General features: G+C 36.9%; 1 protein-coding gene across 3 annotated transcripts in view; it reads left to right on the top strand.

Moving 5' to 3' along the window:
* Positions 1–22,294, top strand: part of SMARCAD1 (SWI/SNF-related, matrix-associated actin-dependent regulator of chromatin, subfamily a, containing DEAD/H box 1) — a 93,801-nt gene that overhangs the window by 49,512 nt on the left and 21,995 nt on the right. For all 3 annotated transcript variants that reach the window (XM_027837614.1, XM_027837613.1, XM_027837615.1), the window contains 3 exons: positions 407–606; positions 12,943–13,033; positions 14,126–14,225. In XM_027837614.1, coding sequence (XP_027693415.1) covers positions 407–606; positions 12,943–13,033; positions 14,126–14,225 — 391 coding nt within the window. The remainder of the gene's footprint in view (positions 1–406; positions 607–12,942; positions 13,034–14,125; positions 14,226–22,294) is intronic.

The raw sequence follows: 22,294 nt of genomic DNA, 5'->3' as shown, positions 1-22,294 counted from the left end.
TGTGTTGAGTGAAAGGAAATTAGGTTGAACCAGTAAGGTGATACAAAATCACAGAGGCCTTGAAAAATCAAAGAATGACATGGAGAAGTCAATGGGGAAGCCTGTTTTGAGGGAAGAGTTCCTTTTTGGACATGTTGAATTTGATATGACGGTTGTATATATAAGTAAATGTGTCTTGAGCAGAATGGAAATAGAAGGACTAAAGTTTAGCTGAAAGTTTAGGATAGGAGTTTTTGTAAGTCTTGAGAAAATCCGTCATTGTACTTTAGGACATAATGAAAGCTGAAACTAATAAAAGTACAAAAAGTACTTTGTTATTCCTGGTGAGGGAAACAAAATAGAATTCACATTTCTTATAGTGCTCAAGCTGTACTGTTGAATTATTTTCTCTTATTTCCCCCCACAGTTCACAAAAATGTGCAAAACAAATGGGTTGTCAGAAGATTTAATATGGCACTGTAAAACATTGATTCAAGAAAGAGATGTAGTTATAAGACTTATGAACAAATGCGAAGACATTTCAAATAAATTGACAAAGCAGGTGACCAGGCTTACTGAAGGTGGAGGTGGATGGAATATAGATCAACCTTCCATTCTAAACCAAAGGTAATATCGTATATTGTAGCCTAATTGATAATTTTAGAGATGCAATCTGAACTTTCTGTTGTTGGCTCACAGAATTAGAGAAATGATGCTTGAAAATAAACCTAATAGTGAAAACTGTGTAGTAATTATCCCATAATAATGTTTGCGGAATAATAATACTAGCTCACAAATTATAGTGCTTTAGATTTTATAGAACTCTATATTTCATCTTATCTAATTTTATCTTTTAAAATTAAAAATTAGTTGTTGATATAGCCTGGGTAGAAGACCTGAAAAAAACATGTTTCTTGGTTCTTCTAATCTACATATGATTTGTATTTTTAAAAAATAAATAATTGCATCAGTTTGAAAACTTCTCATTGAACCGACTCTTTAAAAATTTTATTACATACAAGTAAAAATTGAGGTGCCAAAATAGCATTTATCTGTGATTTTAAACCTTTTAGGTAGTTTTCAAATTTTAGTTCATTCTGGAGGGAAGGAATAAAACCTTTCCTCAACTAAATTTAATTAACTACAATGTATCAGAACTTATCCTTACTAGAAGTCACGTGGTCAAAGTTCTTGAAAGTGATTTTTTTTTTAAACTAAAATGATTTTCCTTTTAATGAAGTTCTCTAATTAGAAAAAAAATACTTGGCCTATTGTCTTTTTATTTAAAAACATTCAACACAAATGTCATTGAACTAAAAATTGAGTTGTTTCACATTTTGGAATCTAGTTAAATAATTTAGGAGGGCACCATGTTTAAATTCAGATTTCCTCATACATGAGCATATCTCAGTGGTCATAATCATTATCATAGCCAACATTTATATAGTGCTTACTGTGTGACAGCCACTGTGCTAAGGCTTTATGATTATTATCTCATTTGAACCTCACAACAACTCTGGGAAGTAGGTGCTGTTATCATCCCAGTTTTACAGATGAGGAAACTTAAGAATAGTCTTGTAGTATTTTAGAGTCTCAATTCTATTTTTAGAATTAAACTTTTACTCAGTTCTGCATTTCTAATGATCCAAACCAATATACTTGGTCATTTAATGACTAGTAACATTAAGATGTGCTTCTTTTTGTTTTTTCTCCCCCTCTCTCCCAGCCTGTCCTAGAGAAGACTACAATTAAACACAAACACACACACACACAAAATATATGTATATATTTTTACGTATATACACATACACACACAAACACACACGTATATATACACACACATAAATGTGTGCATAAAATAATGTAAAGCCACATATGCCTACTTCTATTTATCAGTTCTTTCTCTGGAGCTGGATAGCATCTCCTTTCATAGGGTCTTTGTAGTTGATTTTAGTATATATGATACTCAAGATGAAGTAATCATTCAGAGTTGTTCTTAGGACCATATTTCTGTTACTATGTACAATGTTCTATTGGTACTGCTCATTTCACTTTTCATTATTTCATGCAGGTCTTTCCATCTTTTTCTAAAATCAACAAGCACAGTAGTATTCCGTCACAATTGCATACTACAACTTGTTTAGCCATTTGCCAATTGTACTACATCTATTATATTAGCCAATTTGATAGGTATAAGATGATATCTCAAAGTTTTTCTTAATTTGCATTCCTTTAATCAGTAATGATTTAGAGCATTTTTTCATATGACTATATATAGTTTTGATTTCTTCCTCTGAAAACTGCCCCATATCCTTTGACCATTTATCAATTGGGGAATGACTCATATTCTTTATAAATTTGACAGTTTTTTATATATGAGAAATAAGACCTTTATCTGAGAGATTGTCTATAAAAATTTTCCCCTGGTTTTCTGCTTCGCTTCTAATATTGGCTACATTGGTTTTATTTGTACAAAACCTATTTAATTAAATGTAATCAAAATTATCCATTTTATGCCTCACGGTGCTCTTGATCTCTTGTTTATTCATAAGTTGTTCTCCTATCCATAAGTCTGATAGGTAATGTTCCATGTTCTTTTAATTTTCTTTGTGATATATCTCCCTTTATATCTAGGTTATGTATCCATTTTGACCTTGTCTTGGTAAATGGTTTAAGATATTAGTCTTTACTCAGTTTCTGCCAAACTGCTTTCCAAGTTTCCCAACAGTTTTTTTTTTACCAAATAATGAATTTTTATCTCCAAAACTTCCATCTTTACATTTGTCTAACACAAGTTTTTACTATAATCATTTACCACTCTGTATCATATGTGTGTTCTCTTCCACTGATTTGCCTTTCTATTTCTTAGCCAATACCAGATTGATTATTGCTACCTTTTAACATAGTTTAAGATCTGGTACTGCTCAACCACTTTCTTTACCCTTTTTTAATTGTTTAATTGTGTTTCTTGTAAACGGCATAGTGTCAGATTCTGATTTTTGATCCGCTCTGCTCTCCATTTTATGGGTGAGTTCATCCCATTCCCGTTCAGAGTTGTAGTCACTCATTATGTTATTTCCCTCCATTCTATTTTTCCTCACTATTTGTCCTTCTTCCCTCATTTCCCCTATCTCTAATGTGCCTAATTTACATCTACAGAATGGAGATATCTTTGTCAACATTCTTGTGGTTGCACAAGTGAGCTTCATGGCTATTAAACAAGTAATGAACATTATTTTAAAATTTGGACCCTTTTATTAGAATCTGTATTCCTATGTGACTTATACAAAGTATGGATTAATACATTGATTATTCTTATACCTACTTTTAGGTGATTGACTGGATATGTATTACTAGATGAATATATTAAAATAATTATTAACAATCATTACCCCTTATAAAATTGTAATAACAAATATTTGAGTAGGGGTCCTCAATGAATTCTCTCAACACATTCTCCAGATCAGTTTTCTAATGAGATGTTTGGCATTCTTTTCTATTTTTTCATTCTTTTGATTTTTAAAATGATTTCTTGGTGACTTAAAACATTATTAGCTTTCGGGGCAGCTAGGTGGCACAGTGGAGCGAGCACCGGTCCTGAAGTCAGGAGGACCTGAGATCAAATCCGGCCTCAGACCAAACACTGGATGCTTATTAGCTGTGTGACCCTGGGCAAATCACTTAACCCCAATTGCCTTTAAAAAAAAAAAAACATTATTAGCCTTCCCTTGCCCAATTCTAGTTTTTAAAGGCATTATTTTCTTCCTTAAGTTTTTGGATTTCTTTCCAGTTGGTTGACTTTCTTTTCAAACTTTTCTTAGATTGCAGTTATTTTTTTTTCTTCAACCACAGTTGATTTTAAAATCTTTTTTTGTTTGTTTTTGTTTGTTTTAGGTGAGGCAATTGGGGTTAAGTGACTTGCTCAGGGTCACACAACTAGAAGTGTCAAGTGTCTGAGCCTCGATTTGAACTCAGGTCCTCCTGACTCCAAGGCTGGAGCTTTTAAAGTCCTTTTTAAGCTCTTCCAAGAGTTCTTTGGGCTTATGACCATTTGACATTTTTCTTTGAAGTAGGAGTAGTTGTTTATTTTTTTAGCTTCACTATCTTCTGAGTATGAACCTGTTTCTTCTCTGTCCCCATAATAGCTATCTGTGGTTGGGTTCTTTGCTTTCTTATTGTTATTGTTATTGTCATAATCATAATTATTATTATTATTATTATTTTAATGTCTTATTATTACAGCCAGGTTCTAGTCCCAAGATATGGGGGATGATGCTTCCAGCTTCAGGCTTTATGTACTGTTGTTTGTAATCTCTGTCTGGGAGTCTGACCTCAGGCACTCCTTTCTGTCCCTGAGCCATGGCTAGGGCCCTACTACACAGGTACTACAAACGCTCTTGCTCCCTGAGGTCCCTCTCACACCTTTCAAACTTTAGCTCACAAGATGTGCTTTTCATGTAAAATACAGTTGTTGTTGTTGTTTTTAAACTATTATAGGGTAGTGTGAGATAATGTAGGAAAATGTGGTTCAGTTTCCAAAAGAAGTTAGTGTCTCTGTTGCCGGGAAAGAACTGTGGCTGTATCAGCAAATTTACCTTCTACAAGTGTAGTTGGCACTGCTGTGTTTCCTTTTTCTACAGCAATGTGATAATGGAGAGTCCTTCATTTTGCCAGACCTCCCCAGTTGAGTCTGTCCTGTGATGATTTCAGTTACTAAACCCTCATACAATTTGAAAAGGTTTAACTTAAAATCCTTCTTAACTAAATTCACCTAGTTCTCTTTAGATGAAAATAAAATAGCCTAGTAATGAAAATGTTCTTTTGGTTGCATGGAGGAACTTTTTTACACTGCACCTATCTCCTACGCCATATTTCTCTAGTTGCCTAAAGCTTCACTTTTAGGCCTATTATCTCCTCTTAGTCTTTCATACATCAAAAAATTTTCACCACATATTTCTATTCAGTTAAAACTACTTTTACTTAAGTGTATCTGATTGCAGGGATTATTGGGATCAAAAGATTGAGAGCTGAAAGGGACCTTAGAGATGATCTTACTTTTACCAGTCAGGAAATTGGAGTTCTGAGAGATTGAAGTAATTGCTCAAGGCCACACAGTAGCCAGGTCTATATTCTTGTCCAGACTTAAACTCCAAATCCAGTGCTCTGAGAAAAGTAATCTTATTTAACTATAGTGTATGAATGATTTAACCCTTTTACCTTTAAAAAAAAAAACAAGTTCTACATTTATTCCAAACATATCTCTATTTGATAGAATTTCAGGTGGCAGAAAAAGGGAAGTTTAAAGGCTACCACTAAGCAGGCCAAACTTATCTGGGTATTTATTCAGGGTCATCTACCTTAAACTGTTCTTTATTTTCACAGGTTTTATTTCTGAAACCACAAATTCTCTCAAAGTACCAAGTGTTAGCAAAATAGATCTCATGTCAGGAGTAGATGAGCACCAACATATGAAGATATTAGCAGGGACAGTGGTAGTAATCATTGGGGGTGTGTGTGTGTGTGTGTGTGTGTGTGTGTGTGTGTGTGTGTGTATGATATGTTTACAAATTAGGTGTTAGGGGCTGGCAATTGAGGTTGCCCTAATATCTGGGATAACCAGTTGGAAATATTAAAATACACTTTTAGGGTATAAAATCTATCATATGGTTTGGTTTTACTGGGCTTAGACCTATAAGTGGGTGAATGAAGTTGTCTTGACTTAATTTTATCCTGTCAAAAAATTTTTTTTTTAATCTTGGGGAAAATTCATTCAGGTTTCTAAGCTGCTTGTTTTTTTTGAGTGAGTATTTTATGTTGACTCCTATGAAGTGTGAGAGCCTTCAAGACTGTTTGAATCTTTTTCATGTAAACTACAGTCATCCTGTTTTTCATGTTCTTTTTGAAACATGTAAAAATTTACATTTATCCCTACTAAACTTCTTCAGATCTTCTATGAGTTTCGGTACAACTTTCCAGCCTATTCAAGATCTTTTTGAATCTTGATTCTGTAATCTGATGTATTAGCTCTCCTCAGCTTTGCGTTATCTACACATGTGTTGTGTGGGAAGATAATTAAACAAAGGATAGAATTCTGTTGCATATCCTTTCTCCAGATTGACTATCAGGGCCAGTTGACTAGAATTGTCTAGCCAGACACAAATTTCCTTAACAGTTTTGAGTTTACTTTAATAGTTATACCAGGAAGAAGAATGAAAGTTAGTTGAGACCTTGGCAGTGTAGCACAGTTCTGGAGAGTTGGATTACTTAAATAACTTTCCATGAGTGTTACTCATAGGTAGGTGTGGGTTTACATTGCTTGAGAAAATAATATGCATTGGCTTATTCTGTAAGCTCCTCTCAGGCATTCTTGGTGAAGGGTCAACAGGCTCAATGACAGCTGCATCCTCATTAAGAGATGAGCCATTCCCCTTTGTCTTGAGTATGTAGTTGTCACAGGTTATAGGCCCTATGTGGTCTTATAAAGGTTGTGAGACTTTTATAGATGATACCATCCTGTAAGGACTTTTCAAACTCTCATCTACTTTTGCTCTGTCTTCACACCCTCAAATCCTTTATCTGATATTCTAATGGAGATAATAAGCAGACTGTTACAAAGATGTCCACTGCTTGGCAGGCTGTCCTATTGATGGGGGATTGAGTTAATTTGTGATGTGTTTCTGAAACTTAGTTTGCCTGATAAGTCTTGAATTTGCTGTGTCCTGTCTTCCAAGTAGTACAGAATTGAGTGTGGACCACAATCCTGTAATACCTGAGAAAAACGAAGATCTGCCACTCAAACTCTGGTGGGTCTCATCCAGGGCCACATATAACACCAGGGAACACAGGAAGGGAAAGCTCGAGACTACCCCTGGATAGGTTTTTCATAAAAACCTCTTCTTCCATCTTGTATGTTGTCAACTTCTCTCCTCTCTCTTGTGTCACACTGAAACTCTCACAAGGGTTGGTCTTCAGTGCTGCTGAAGACCATGCAAGTGGTCTTAATATCTCCTTGAATCTGAATGGAATCCTTTATGCTCAAAGTTAGCGCACAACTCTGGCTAAGCATCTTCATCCCATGCTTGTTCATAACACTGAAGAGCAAGAACTCAAAGGGGCTCTTAATAATGGGGGGGGGTTGATCTAGGAGGAGCTTCCCAAACAATTAAGTAGGTTGGGTCCTCCAACAGCAACCACCAAACATGATAGCATTCCTTTTGCCTGAACTTGTTATTTTTTCACTCTTCAGGGTCCCAGGGTTAGGGGAGCAGTATTATTTCTAGACCATTGTGAGCTAGCTTTTCTAGCCTGTCTAGGGTACTTTTCCAAAATACATGGAAAGATTGTCTATATTTTGCAAAAATTGGTAGGGGTGAATACCTTTGATTGAGTGATTCCTTTGACATAGAAGGGAAATCCTTCCCTTCTAGAGTACTGTAGGTAGGAATCCTGATTTTTAGCAAATGGAATATATATTCTGCCTGTTCCAAATGGGAAGATAGTTTTTTAAGACTATATGTAAATGAATTTGTCCAAGTATAAAGGCTTCCCCCCGAAAGGAAGTATTGCTGATAGAAGTATTTTTATTTTTTATATGTGTATATATATGCACACACAAAACATTCAGGCTACAGATGACGTATTTGCTCTATTTAATATATAGAGCCATTTAATGATAGATCCCCCTGCAATTACTTCAAGCTCTTCCAGGGGCCCTCAGCCCACTGGCTAAGAGTCACTACCTGAGAGATCCGATAAAACTCTAGTCCAACATCCTCGTTTTACAGATGAGAAAACTGAGGATCAGAAAGGTTAAGCAACTGCCTCCAATTACACAAGCATTATGCATCAGAGTTTGAATTGAACTTAGGCCTTCATTTTCTTGAGCAGATTGTTTTTAAAAGATCTGGGCTCTTATTGAAAAAAGGACTAAAAGCTAATGGAAGACTGGATAACAATCCTAAAGAACTGGTAGGTCAAAGAGTCATAGAAACATTAGATAGTTTTGTTAAAAATAATGAAAACAAAGAGATAGCACAGCAAAATTTATGTAATGTAGCCAAAGCAAACCTTAGGGAAAATTTTATCACCAAACATTTTCAACAACAAAAGAAAGAAAGAACGTATCAATGAATTGGGCATGCAACAACAACAACAAAAAAAACCAAAAACCCAAACTCCCGAAGCCTAGAAAACCAACTAATTAAAAGCTCTGATTAAACATCGAAATAAAACGTTCTAAAAATCAAGATATAATCAAAAATGTATTTGGAGTCTGAAGCTCAGGGTTTAGATTCAGGGGGTCTGCACTTGAATACTGGCTTTCCTGTTTATTCACATTTTGGCCTGGGAAAATTCACGTATGTTCCAGACAAACTTTTCTACTGGTTTTCAGAGCTCATTAGTCCATTTCCTGCCTTCATGCCTTTGCATGAGCTATTTTCTGTGCATATATGGTATATAGATGATCAGGAGAACTGTCCAGTTTGATGAGTTTCCCCGATCCACTAGAAGAGATTATAGAATGGGAACTTTTGTTCACCTACCGTGGAGCTAGACATGCACCTTAGCCCCAATGAACTCCTGATTGGTAGCCAGTGACTGAACTGATGGTTGTAACTGAGAGTCTTGGTAAAGGAATCTCCATCTCTGTTGTCTATAGCAGTAAGAAAGGAGAAATTGCTTGTACTTTGACTCTCTTTGGGATCAGCACTCTCTAGAATCAAACTTGGGTCCATGTGAGTCAAAGTTTCTTGCTGAGACACCCTCCCTTCCTCCACCCCAGGCTATGAAGTATGTCTTAGGGACTTGTCTTTCATTTAAAGGATTGATTTCTAATAAATACCAAGTGCTTACTTTCTTTTTGGGAGCCCCATACATATTTTAGGTGTATCTAAGTGTTCAATTTCTTCTTCTGATAGAAGTATTTTTAAAAGGCTTAAGTGGGAATTCAACCAAAGGACAGTTTACCCAGAGTATTCTTTATCTTGGAATCAGGTGCTTTGAACTGATATGTAAGTTTAATTGAGTAACTGCCTGCAAGGCAGGAAGATGAGATGGGCTCAGCACCATAGAGATGAACAGAGGCCCTGGAGCAGCAAGAGAGCTCCTGATCTATGCAGTTCATGGGACAGTCAGAGACAGCTTTCTCAAAGGGGAAGAGGTGGGGGTAGGCCCGAGAGGAAGGTTGGAGAGAAGTGGAAGGGAGGTTCTGAGTTCAGATTGTATAGTCCTTGCTTCTTTTCTAATGCTGTGATCAAAAGTGGGATTGTGAAGTAATGGGTTTTCTCATGACTTGAGTCATTCAAGTAGATGCTGAGTGACCATTCGTTAGAAATATTATAGAAAGAATTTTTTCCCATTGGATTTGGTGAGTTCTGAGGTCTCTTTCAATTCTGATGCTTCATTCTCTTGGTTCTTTTTCAGCTGTTCAGTCTTTTTGTTAAATTATCATCCATTTCTCCCTTAACTGAATATTCTCCAAAGCTGTGTCTTTGGTCCTCTTCTGTTTTCTCTCCACATACCATTGTTTTGAACTTATCAGTTCTCATGAGTTCGATTAATATCTCTGGATAACTCTCAGTTCAGTATATCCAGTCTTAGGCTTGTCTCCCGAATGTCACCAACTATCTTTTAGACATTTTCCACTGAATGTCCCATAGCAATCTCAAATTGAGTGGGTTCAGAACAGAATGTAATATCTTTTCTCTAACATGATCTCACTACGTTGAAGGAAGCCACCTTTTTTTAGTTAACCCCGCTTACAACCTTGACTCATCATTCTCCTTGGCCCTGATCAGTTGCCAAATCTAGTTGATAACATCTCTTGCTTAGGTCTCCTTTTCTCCATTCACACCTAGGTTATTGCAATTGCCTAATTGATCTCTTACACCTCTATGTCTCCCCTCTCTAATACATCTATAATCTGACTTCCAAAGTGGAATCCATAAAGCACACCTCTGGTGAAGTCACTTTCTTAAGTTCCTTTGGCTCCCATCTATAACCTTGGGTAAAAAAAATCCTCTGACATTTCAGGCCTTTCGCAGTCTACTTTTACTCTGTTTTTCCATGCTAATAAGCTATTTTCTCTCCTGCATCACATGTTCCAATTAAGCTACTATGCATAGTTTTATTCCAACAAAACAGTATTGAGTTAAAAAGACACTTCTTTCTTTTAATTTGTTGGCCTTCTAAGAACTGATATTTTCAACAGATCAAGTTAAAAATTTTTTAGGTGCTTTACTTTCAGTAAAATTATTCTTTGAGCATGTCATGTTCATTAGCATATATAAAAACTTGTATCATTATTATATTCTGTCTACATATTTTTTATCTTTTTCAGAAGAATTACATGTTGTCTGCTCCCACAGACACTGCTACTTTTGTTTCTTGTTTCATTCTATCCCACCAAATAAATATATTTCAGCATTCTCAGGCTAGTAGGCATAAGGAATAAAGAACTGGCCTGCAGCCAGGAAGACCTGGCTTAAAGTGCCACTTCTGTATTAGATATTACATCATTAGATAGATGCATGATTCTGGGCAAATTAAGCTCTTAATCTCTAGTTCAGAGGTCTCAAACATGTGGTTCATGGGCCCCATGTGTCCCATAGCACTCTTGAGTTCAGCCCAAATTAGATTAAAATTTAATTGGGAAAATATTTAACAATAAATAAAAATACAATAAAACATAGAAAATTTTACATTTTAAAACCAAGTAAATGTGTGGCCAGCAGAGATCCTTATTTAGTTTAGTGATTTATTGGCCCTCATTTTTGTTTGAGTTTGACACCACTGCTCCAATCGGCTGAAGGCTATTACGATGCAAAGAAGGTGCTGATTTGCAGTAATAGAGGGAATTTTTCTGCTGGACGTTTCCCATGTTAGTAACACCACAGGTCCAGGCTCTATCCCTATTATTAATTTAAAATGTTTTTTCAAATGAGAAAACTGAGGCCCTGAAAAGCAACCTGCAAAAACTGGAAATTAGGCCTGTGTCTTCTGGTCTTTCCATGCTATCCATCACTTAACAGAACATTGGTTTTAAAAGAGTTTCCAATAAAGTTTTTTTCAAATTGTTTCAAATTTGCTCATACATAGAGAACTATTCTAGGAGTGCCACATATCAGGAACAGATTGGTGAGATGAGTGCATGTTTTATTCAAGTGTTTGCAACCCTAGCAGAAGATCAGAAAGAGATATTCTTATCAGATAAAATCATTAATCTGAGACTTTTAAAATGTCTTTTCCAACACATTGCCACTGTTTTCTTTGCTATGGGGGTACATTAAATTCAGTTTGAGAAATCACATTTGATGTTTTCAAAATGCCTGTCTGATAAATTAATCTGACAAAAGCCTCCCTTCTCAAATATATAGAGAATAGAGCCAAATTTATAAGAATACAAGTCATTACTGAATTGATAAATGGTCAAAGGATACAAACAGGCAGTTTTCAGACAAAGAAATCAAAGCTGTTTCTAGTCGTGTGAAAAAATGTTCTAAATCACTGTTGCCTAGAGAAATGTAAATTAAAACAACTCTGAGGTACCACCTCACACCCATCGGTTTGGCTAACATTACAAAAAAGGAAAATGATAAATGTTGGAAGGGATGTGAGAAAACTAGGAAGCTAATGCATTGTTGGTGGAGTTGTGAACTGATCTGACCATTCTGGAGAGCCATTTGGAACTATACCCAAAGGCCTGCCAAACTGTACATATTGATCCAGCAATACCACTACTAGGTCTGTATCCCAAAGAGATAAAAAAGGAAAAGGACCTATATGTATACAGATATTTATATCAGCTCTTTCTGGGGTAGCTAAGAATTGAAAATTGAGGGAATGCCCATCAATTGGGGAATGGCTGAAGAAGTTGTGTTATATGATTGTGATGGAATATTATTGTGCTTTAAGAAATGACAAGCAGGATGATTTCAGAAAAACCTGGAAAGACTTCATGAATACAAAGTGATGTGAACAGAACCAGGTGAACATTGAACATTGAACACAATAACAGCAATATTGCTGTCAACCCAGGTCTAACAGCAAAGCTAACTCTTTAGTCCACTAGGCCATTGCTGCCCTTCATATTAGAAGTTGGGGAAGCTCAGTTCTAGGCAGAAGGACTGTGAAGCTACACTTCTTTTTAAATTTTTTATATGTATTTAACCATTGGATTTGAATTAGCAAGTGAAAATTGCTTCCTGACCTGCAGCTGGAAACATAAATGCCTTATCCCCAGAATGTTTGAGAGTGGCTATCAGGGCTCATACCATAATGTGGGTATAGACAAAGTAGGCATTGTCATTCCAATTTTTTGTATCAGCTTAATGAATTTATTTTGAGCCTTCAAAGTTTAATATACTTAATTTCAAATTCATTCATTACCATCCCAAAAAGTATTCTTTCATAATCTTTAGACAATTCAAAGAAAATGTGTTCTGTTCTATAAAAATTAGTAAGAAGAATACTCATGATAAATGTGCATGTCACTGAACTATCTGAATGTCTATTCTCAACTACTTTAACTACCTTAAAGATTAAGAAAATCAAAGGCAATTCCCATTATGGTCTTAATTATTGAATTAATCTGGAAGTGTGATATTTTGTCTTTATACATTCCATATATTAACTTTTTAAGGGTGCCAAATTAGGTATAATAACTGAGCTTGTTACTGCTAGTACTGAAAACAAATAAGGAATAAAGCTTATAAAAGATCCTAATGAAGACAATTTTCTTTTTTACTTCACTTTCTTTATAATAATTGAAGTATTTAGAGAGAGAATTACCCATTATTCAAGTAACACAAGTATTTGGGTAACAGTAAATTAAAAGTTATAGAAGGATACACTGCAGGAATAGATGTGTCTAAATCTGAAGTTGATGTAAAAAAGACAAAAAAAGGAAATATAGTTCCTTAAAGGAAAAATAGTTCCTTTATTAATCACTCTTTTTCTCTTCAGTTTGTCTCTCAAGCCATATCAGAAGATTGGTTTGAATTGGCTAGCGCTGCTACATAAACATGGACTAAATGGTATTTTGGCTGATGAAATGGTAGGTAGCATGTCAGTTTTTCCTTTTAAATTTTATTATGAAGAGAAATAGTCATTTGAATCCTGTCTTTCCCATAATATTAACTATCTCCACCTTAGAGAAATTTATTTTGTCCTTTTGCAGTTTTCCTCCTATTCTATCACTAGATTGAAATTTGTTTTCCGCATCCTTTGATATTCCTGGTTTTCCTGAGTGGTCATGCCAGTGGGTTCGACCTCTCTTTTGCTTGACTCTTCAGTTAACTACCTCAGTTCCTTTGCACCTACTCTAATCCCCTACCTTTCTGTCTTGAGGCTCTGACATCTTGAAAATGAGACTAAGATTAGGCCTGAGCATGAGTAAGAATAACCTAAGCACCAATGGTCAGGAAGTGCTCCGTGACATTTTCTTAAGGTTCAAAAAAAAGGGATGGGGGAGAGAGAGATCATAGAGTTTTATAGCTGGCAGGAGCCTTACTCATAGTGTGATCCAAACCCCCTCATTTTACGGGTGAGGGACTGAGATCTCAAGGTGATCAAGCTAATTAGTGTTTAATCTATGACAAGAGTTGAGGTCTTTAGATACCTAGTAAGATGAATTTTTAAATTACTACTCTCATCTTGTGAAACTTGCCACATTTATGAATATCTTCTCATATAACAACCCGTGTGTTTGTACATTATCATTGTACAGTACATTCATTCCTGAGATCAGCACTTCTAAAGGATATATATTTCTGGTAGAAAATTCAATGAAAATATTCAGATGTACTTTTAGACTAAATAATGAGTACTAATGGAGCAGATAGACATGGCAACTTCAAAATACAACATTTGTTGATCCTTCTGCATTTGTTATTTGAAAATATAACATGGGCTTTAATGTTAATGACATTTGGCTGCAACATAGCAATTTTTATGTCCTATTAAGCTTGCTAAAATGGAAATCTCTACTTTGCTCATTGTTGAAGAAACTGTTACCAATGAGATTTATCTCACTTGAGGAAAAAGTAGTTAGTTTGTTTTTAATGACTTGATGCACTCTAAGGAAAATGAAGTTAATAACATTTAAAATACAAAGATTTATTGATAATTTTCCTTTTTTACCTTACAGGGATTAGGGAAAACAATTCAAGCCATTTCCTTCCTGGCATACCTCTACCAAGAAGGTAACAGAGGTCCTCATTTAATTGTTGTGCCAGCTTCAACTTTAGGTAGGTATTACTGGGGGAAGGGAAATCCACCATTTTTGTTTATTTGTCAATTTGATTTTCTAAAAAAGTGTTTAATATAAAGTGATTGGAGGTGTTGCTGTTTCTTTCCACATTTTCTTGTTGTAGAATGAATCTTAATACTAGATTTTATACTTCTACCTTTATGTTTTCTGGCATCCTTTTTCGTTTATCATATTGTTCCTGGTATTTTTAAAACAAAATAATTACATTTTTAAGGTAATAGCACTTACTAGAATTTCCATACTTTGGTATCATTGTTAAAGTAAAAGTCACTTTTAGGCATATAATTCTTTTGATTTAATCGCATTGATCTTAATTCACTAAACATTTTCTTTGACAAATACTGATAATGACTAGTTTTGGTTTGTGGTTTAGTAACTTATAATATCCATCTTTTTTTGATACTGTCTAAAAGTAAAAAACAAAAATTCACCTGAATTAGTAGTATCTAAACTATAGACTGTCTATAATGGATATATATGGATGTGATATGGATTAAATAAAGAAAAAAAAATGACATATAGAATAAATGGAAAGTAAGCTCAGAGTGGAAGACAGGAGCCCCGGAGGGCCCACTGCAGAAGGCCACTGACATTTGTTGAATAGGGTATAACATGGTTAGAACTGCACTTAAGGAAGGTCACTTTGGTAGTCCTTTGTGCAAGACTGGTTGGATTGGTTTGAAACCTGAGGCAGGCAGAGAGAGAAGAGGTGGTGAGGACCCAAGATAAGGTGGCTGCGTGGGCAGAGGCCAGGCGTTAAACGCAAGAAAGGAGTGAAGTCTGGGGATTTGTTGGCTATGCAGAGGGAAAATGAGTGAGTAGTTAAGGTTAACACTGAAGTTACTAACTTAATTAGAGAAATCTGGCTGAGAGGTGGGTTTAGTCGGAAAGGTAATGAGTTCTTTGGATTTGAGTTTGATATGTCTGAGGCACAGTTTGAAATGTCATAATCAGTTGGTGATGTGGGACTGGAGATCAAGAGAGAATGGGGCCATATATACGTACATAGACATAAACACACATACGCACAGATATACCTATCTATGAATCATCTGCACAGAGCTGACTGTGCCTTGAGGCCTCATGTTCTCCACCCCTGGTTTAAAAACCCAAGGAAGCTGAGAGGGAGTATAGAGAAAAGAGGGCTCAGGACAGAGCCTTGAGTTATACTCACATTTAGGGGGTGCAATGTGGAAGAAAAACCCTGGCAAAGGAGATGCTTTCAGCAGAAAGAAGGGAAGCCATTTAACCCCCTGCCGCCCTTTCTATCAACTCCAGTGGTTTCCTGTTGATTCCACGATTAAATATAAAATCCCATCCCTTCAAAATCTGGCCCCTTCCTACTACTTAAAGTTTATGTTCCCCCAAACTCTCCGCAATTCAGTGATACTGACCTCCTTGCTGTTTTTTGAATGAGATACTACATCCTCAACTCCACACTTAGTCACTGTCCCTCATGCGTGGAATTTTTTCCATTCATCTCTGCCTCTTGGCTTCCTTGGCTTTCTTCAAGTCTCAGCTAAAATCCTACCTTGTACAAGAAAACTTTCTTGACTTTCCTCTCACCACCTCCTTTCTACTAGGGCCTTCTCTTTGTTAATTATCTCTCTGTTGTATCTCTGTCTTGTTTTTTTTGTTGTTTTTGTTTTTTTAGTGAGGCAGTTGGGGTTAAGTAACTTGCCCAGGGTCACACAGGGAATAAGTGTCAAGTGTTTGGTCTGAGGCCGGATTTGAACTCGGGTCCTCCTGACTTCAGGGCCGGTGCTCTATCCACTGCGCCACCTAGCTGCCCCTCTTGTTTTTACATAATTGTTTGCATGCTCCTTCAGAGCAGGGACTTTTGCCTTTCTGTGTATCCCCAGTGTTTAGCACAGTTTCTGTACAGTGTTTAATAAATGCTAGACCAGGAGAGATTAGGGTTATGAAAACCCAAAATGGAGAGAGTATCTAAGGAAGAGAGGGTGATCAACGGTAGAAAATGCAGCAGAAAGGTTAAAGACGATAAGGGCTTAGAAAAAATAGTTAAGAGATCATTGGTACCTTTGGAGAGAATCATTTCATTTGAGTGAGGAGGCTGGAAACCAGGCTGCAGAAGGGGGTAAAGTGACTTAGTGGGGAGGAACTGGAGGCATCTGAATTACAGCTTTTTTTCCTAGGAGTTCAGCTAAGAAAAGGAAGAAAGATAAAGGGGTGATAGATTGAGGGAGTGGTAGAGTCTAGTTGAAATTTTTTTTTTTAATTAAGAATCAGAGAGCCTAAAAAAAAAAAAAAAAGAATCACAGAGCCTTGGGCTTGTTTGAAGGCAGTAGGGAAGAAACTCAGAAAGAGTGAGATGCTAAAGATTATAGAGGAGGAGATGGTTGAAGGGAGGCAGACTTCTAGAGGACTGGAAGGAATGGCATCAAGGGTATGCAGAGAAGGGTTTGCCTTGGCTTGAAGGGCTGCGTCATCAGAGACTGAGGGAAAATAGGAGAGACTGGGGAATGATGTCAGTGACTTTGGGGATGGAATTGGTAAATGGCCTATGTTCTTAGTAAAGAGTTGAGGTCCTCAGCTAAGAAGCTGAGGGCAGGGGTCTCACCTAGATCGTAAGTTCAGTGAAGACAAGAGAAGAAACAAGAGTTGGGGAAAGTGGAGATGAGAGAACAAAAGGTGGAGGGTAGGAGCTAGTTTACTTCCTAGACAATTAGGTAACACAGGAATAGGGAGAGTAGTGTTGGGAGCTTGCTGAATGTAGGGGTTGCATTGGGTAGCAGATGAATTAATACACTTATTCAGTGATTCTGTTGTAGGTGGGGGTGGGAAGCAGCAGGATAGAGTCCAGTCTGGGCCCTGCCCTCTGTGGTGTTGGAGACAAGACCAGGCTTCAGTAACAAGTGAACAAGCTTTTATTTGAAGAGCTTCTTTGAAAGGAAGCTTTTCCGTACGTCAAGACTAAATTTGCTTCTTTTAAACTTCTACCTATTTCTCCTAATTGTGATCTCTCAGGCCAAGGATAACAGAACAGGACTCTTCCATGTGACTAAGCTTCGGAGATTGAAGCAAGCTATCATATCCTCCCTAACCCCTCTCCAGATTAAACATCCCCTTGCTGTATGACCGTATTAAGAGTGGATTGTTAAGAGTTGACTGACCAACTCCATTTTTTTCTAATTCACCATGTAGGACCTCAGAACGTACTAACTGCCTCAAGAAAAGTCATAAAACCAGTTTAAGCTAGTTAACTTATTTCTTTTCCGTTTCATCTCATGTAAAAAGCTGGTGTTATAAACATTTTCTCATAACAAGAAAGAGAGAGAGAGAGAGAGAGGACCAACTGTTTTCTAATGGGTTTTCATTTCCAGCCATTTACTAGTGGAGCGTGCCTCATTCTGTCTGAATAAAGCTGTAGTGCCACTGTCCTGTCTTATTAGTCAGTTGGCAATGGCTAGTCAATGAACTCGACAAAAGAAAACCCGTAAGACAACTGATAATCATATGGCATGATCTTAAGGCCCTTTACCAACCTGGTTGCCTTTCTCTAGATCCTCTCCAGCTTAACAAAATTCATCCTAAAATGAGTTCCCCAGAACTGGACATGGTCCTCCAGATGGCATTTATTCAGAACAGAATTTAGTGGGTCTTTTAAACTGCCCTAATCTGGTGCCTCTAATATTAAAGCGTCCTAAGATTGCATTAATTTTCCAAGTTGCCATTTCACACTCTTGACTCATATTAAGTTCATAATTCATCCAACCTCCCCCGCCCCGATCTTTTTTCTGTACAGTGTTCTGTAGCCATGCTTTTCCTATCTTGTACTTGTGAAGTTGATTTCTTGAACCCAGGTATAGATCTTAAGTTTACAACCACTGTTAGGCTTCATCTTACTTGATTTGGCCCGATATTCTAGCCTGGTCAAATGTTTCTGAATGTGTGGTATCTGTTGACCAATTTGTGTAATAAACAGGTTTAATAAACATGCTATCCATGTCTTTCCAAGTCAAATATAAAATAGCACATGGCCAAAATTAGATCTTTGGGACGTTCCATTACAGATTTGACATTCAACTATTAATAATTATTATAAATAATAATAAATCGTTATCTTTTCCCCTAAACCATCCCTCCCTCTTAACTTCCCTATTACTGTTGAGAACGACATCTTTCCAGTGCCTTTCTCACTCTCCACGTCCAATATTTTGCCAAGACCTGTCAATTTGACCTTTGCAACATCTCTTGAATACGTCCCCTTCTCTCTTCTAATGCTGCCACCACCCTGGTACAGGCCCTAATTACCTGATGCTTGGACTGTTGCAATAGCCGGTGGTCTGCCTGCCTCTAGTCTTTCGCCACTCCAATCCAGTTACCAAAGTGATTTTCCTAAGGTACAAGTCTAATCCCATTACACACATACACCTGCCACTCCCCACTCCATAAACTCCAGCTGCTCCCTGTTGCCTCCAGGATCAAATACAAAGTCCTCTGTTTGGCATTCAAAGCCTTTCATAATCTGTCCACTTCACCCCATCCCATACATTTCCAGTTTTCTTCCCATCTCATGTTCTTTGATCCAGTAACATTAGTCTCCTGCTATTCCTCACACAAGACACTCCATCTCTCAGCTCCAGGCATTTCTTCCGACTGCCCCTCATGCCTAGAATGCTCTCCTTGCTCTGCTCTACCTAGTGACCTCTCTGGCTTCCTTGAAGTCCCAGCAGAAATCCCATCTTTTATTGGAAGCTTTCCCTACTCTAGTGTCTTTCCTTTGCTGATTGTCTCCTATTTATCCTATACATAGCTTGCTTTGTGTGTACTTGTTCACATATTGTCTCCCCCATTAGATCGTAAGCTCCTTGAGGGCAGAGGTTGTCAAACTTTTGTCTTTTTTTTTTTTTTTTTAAATATCCCCAGCGCTTAGCACAGTGCCTGGCACATAGTAGGCACTTATAAATAAATATTTATTGACTGACTAATAACTTCTCTTTGGACCCAGCCTTTTAAACAGTTCCTAATCCACTTAGTTGTGTTATTATCTAGCTTGCATTCCTTTGTGAGTAAACTATATCTGCAGCATAAGCATAGTCTGGCATGACTTGTTCTTTATGAATCAGTGCAGAGCTATTTGTCTCTGTAGATGTTCATTAATGATCCTTTTGATAATGATTATAGAATTTTGCCTCAAAAACTCGAACTCACAGATCTGTAGTTTGCAAAATCCATTCTCTTCCCTCACTGAAGTTAGTATTCCTTCTACCAGGTCATCCACTTATCCATGTCTTTCCATAAGTCTTCCATACAGGATCTTCCCAATATACTGGAAATTGACTTGGGATCATTTTAATGCTACCAGCAAATCATCTGTTATTCTTGACCCTTGCAAAAGGATAGCTTACCTTTTTTTTTTTCCCCTAGTCATATATTTCCTTTATGATGTATTTTATGTAATTTCTCTTGGTAATGTGTTGTAGCCTGTTTAACCCTCACCATATGTTTCCACTATCCTTTGGGTCATTAGTAATACTGAATCTCTTAGAGTGTGTTGTTTCATTATTTGCAACCATATATCATCGCCAGAAATATATTGATGTTAAAAAGATGAGCTTTTACAGTAGGAACAGTTTGAAATTATTGAAAATAACTGCAGCTTTCCAAATGTAGTACAGTCCACTCTCTTCTTTTCCAAGTTTAGATTCAGGTCATTGTTCATCATTTCCAAGAGACATAGACACAAAGAATAAGTCAATGATCAACCCCTGTGACTGCTTGTCATATTGTCAGTAATACACATTCTTTATTTACATAGTATTTTCTGTGTGCATTGTTAGGCAGGTCTTTAAGTGATCATGGATCTCATTAAAGAGGCCCCCATAGTGTTTTAGTGCATGTTGAGGTTCAAACAAAGCCATCTGCAACCAAGAGCATTTAAAGATTTGCTACATTGTTTGACATTTCTCAGAAGCTGTGAGCATAGTTCACTTTGGTTGTGTTTTTCAAGGAATCTTCTGTGTTCTAAACATCTGCCCAGAAGGACATCTTGGTGGAAAGAAAAGGCTTTAAAGACTTATGTTTTACTTTACTCAAATATCCTTCTTTCCTCCAGCTTTTAAAAAAATCATCAAACACACACTGTAGGTTCTTTATTCTCTTTACCACTCAATTGATTGTGTACTGACAACTGTGAAAGTGACTGTAGCTTACACACTACATTGGTTACTGAGGAGAAAAGGTTAGAGAAATCGTATGAATTTTATAAGGCCCTTCGATATTTTTTTTAAACATTGCAAAGGTGGGAAAAGGTGAGAATGGTGAAAAGTGAAGTGAGAAAACATAGTTAAGAAGAAGAAACGTGAGAAGACAAAGATCTGTTGATAACATAAAAACCTCATGCCTTTTATATCATGAATTTTTCAAAAAAATTTTGAGAAAAGAATCAATTGGTAGACCCTGACATGGTGAGTACCTGCTAACACTATAATAAATGAAATAGATTATACTTTGACTGACCGGAAAAGACTCGTTAATAGTGTGGTATTATTACTGAGTCAGCTCCACTTTTTGGAGCTATGATCAGAGTTAGTTTAAAAATAAAAACCTTCAAGAAATAACAATGAGAAAAACATATGGCATAAATTGAAATAACTTAACCCAGAGTTAAATAAGTAATTAAGAATGGAAAATGGACTACAGAGTTATTGACACTGACTACTTTTATTGAGACATTTAACCAGCAACAAATTAATTACCATAGCTAGGAGACCAAAAGAGCCTAGAGAGGGCTTTATTCAGCAAACATCTGACTTCTACGCCACGCTGAGATGTTTGCCAAAGACAACAGCAGGTCAGAATATAAACTTGTTCATAAGCTCTTATGATGAATAACGATGCTTCATTCTAAGTAGTATTGTTTCAAAGCAGAGAAAAACAAGGAGGGACAAAACCAGTTTAAAGAAAGTTTGGCAGGTATCCAACTAAACAAAGTCACTCCAAGGGCATTTAAGGATGAAAATGGAAGCAGGACAACAACCAGAAGAAAAATGAGGAAAAAATTATAACCAACTTTTCTCCTTTAAGGACAGTGGAACTCTAATGCCACAGTGGTTGAAATGGCACTAAAGAGAACAAAGACAAGAAGAACAACTATATTAGACTGCGTATGTATAGAGAAGATCTGTGTTGGAGGTGACACAATGGTGAACATGTTGAGGGACTGGTATATACGAGGTTTCTCAGAAAGGAGGGGAAGATACCAAAGGTATATTGGACCTTATTAATACTGAAAAAGGCTACTGAGAAAATAGCAGCAACTACTAACCTTTATAGCTTCTCATCTAAACAGAATCCTTGAGAGTCATCTAGATGAATTGAGGGAATCCTTGATGAGAGTATTAATAAGGAACAAGCAGATTTTTGCAAGTGATATTCAACAATGTAGCACATCTTTACCATTTTATAACTAACCAAAAGATGTAGAGATTTCATTGTTGATTTTGAAAAATTATTTCATTTGGTAGAACTAAGTACTGCTTTACAAGTCCTTACAAGGTCTTTTGTTCAGCAGAGTCATTCATAATTCCATGAAAGGTGGAAGAGAACCTGGGTGCGCCTGTAATCCCTACTATTGGGGAGGTTGAGACTGGTGGGTCTCTGTAGTGCTGAGCCTATTAGGTGTCTTTACTTAGGTGCCAAATAGTGAGCCCCCAGGAGCAGAGGGCTGCCAGGCTGCCTAAAGGGGAACAAACAAGCCCAGGTTGGAAACAGATCCAATTGAGCCCATGAGTGGACTGCAGTTCTATCTGGGGCTCTCCGGGATAGAAGAAGGAAGGAAGGAGGGGGATTAGCTGATTATAAGCTCCAGGCAAGGCGTAAAACAGGGAGACGGATATTTGTCAAAGATGCTGGCCATCGTGTTGGAGGAGATAAGCACACATACCACGTTCCTCCAGATGCTCCTTTTCTTGCAGATGACATCATGCTGATTGCCTCAAGCCTTGAAATATTGTAATCTCCTGTAAGATCTGAAATCACTCAAAAGAATTTAGCCTGACTTTTCACATAGAAGTAACCAAG

Source organism: Vombatus ursinus, unplaced genomic scaffold (assembly GCF_900497805.2).
Source record: "Vombatus ursinus unplaced genomic scaffold, bare-nosed wombat genome assembly UNPS02014821.1, whole genome shotgun sequence".
Lineage (NCBI taxonomy): Eukaryota > Metazoa > Chordata > Mammalia > Diprotodontia > Vombatidae > Vombatus > Vombatus ursinus.
The sequence above is the reverse complement of the archived record's forward strand: the minus strand, read 5'-3'. Positions and strand labels throughout refer to the sequence as shown.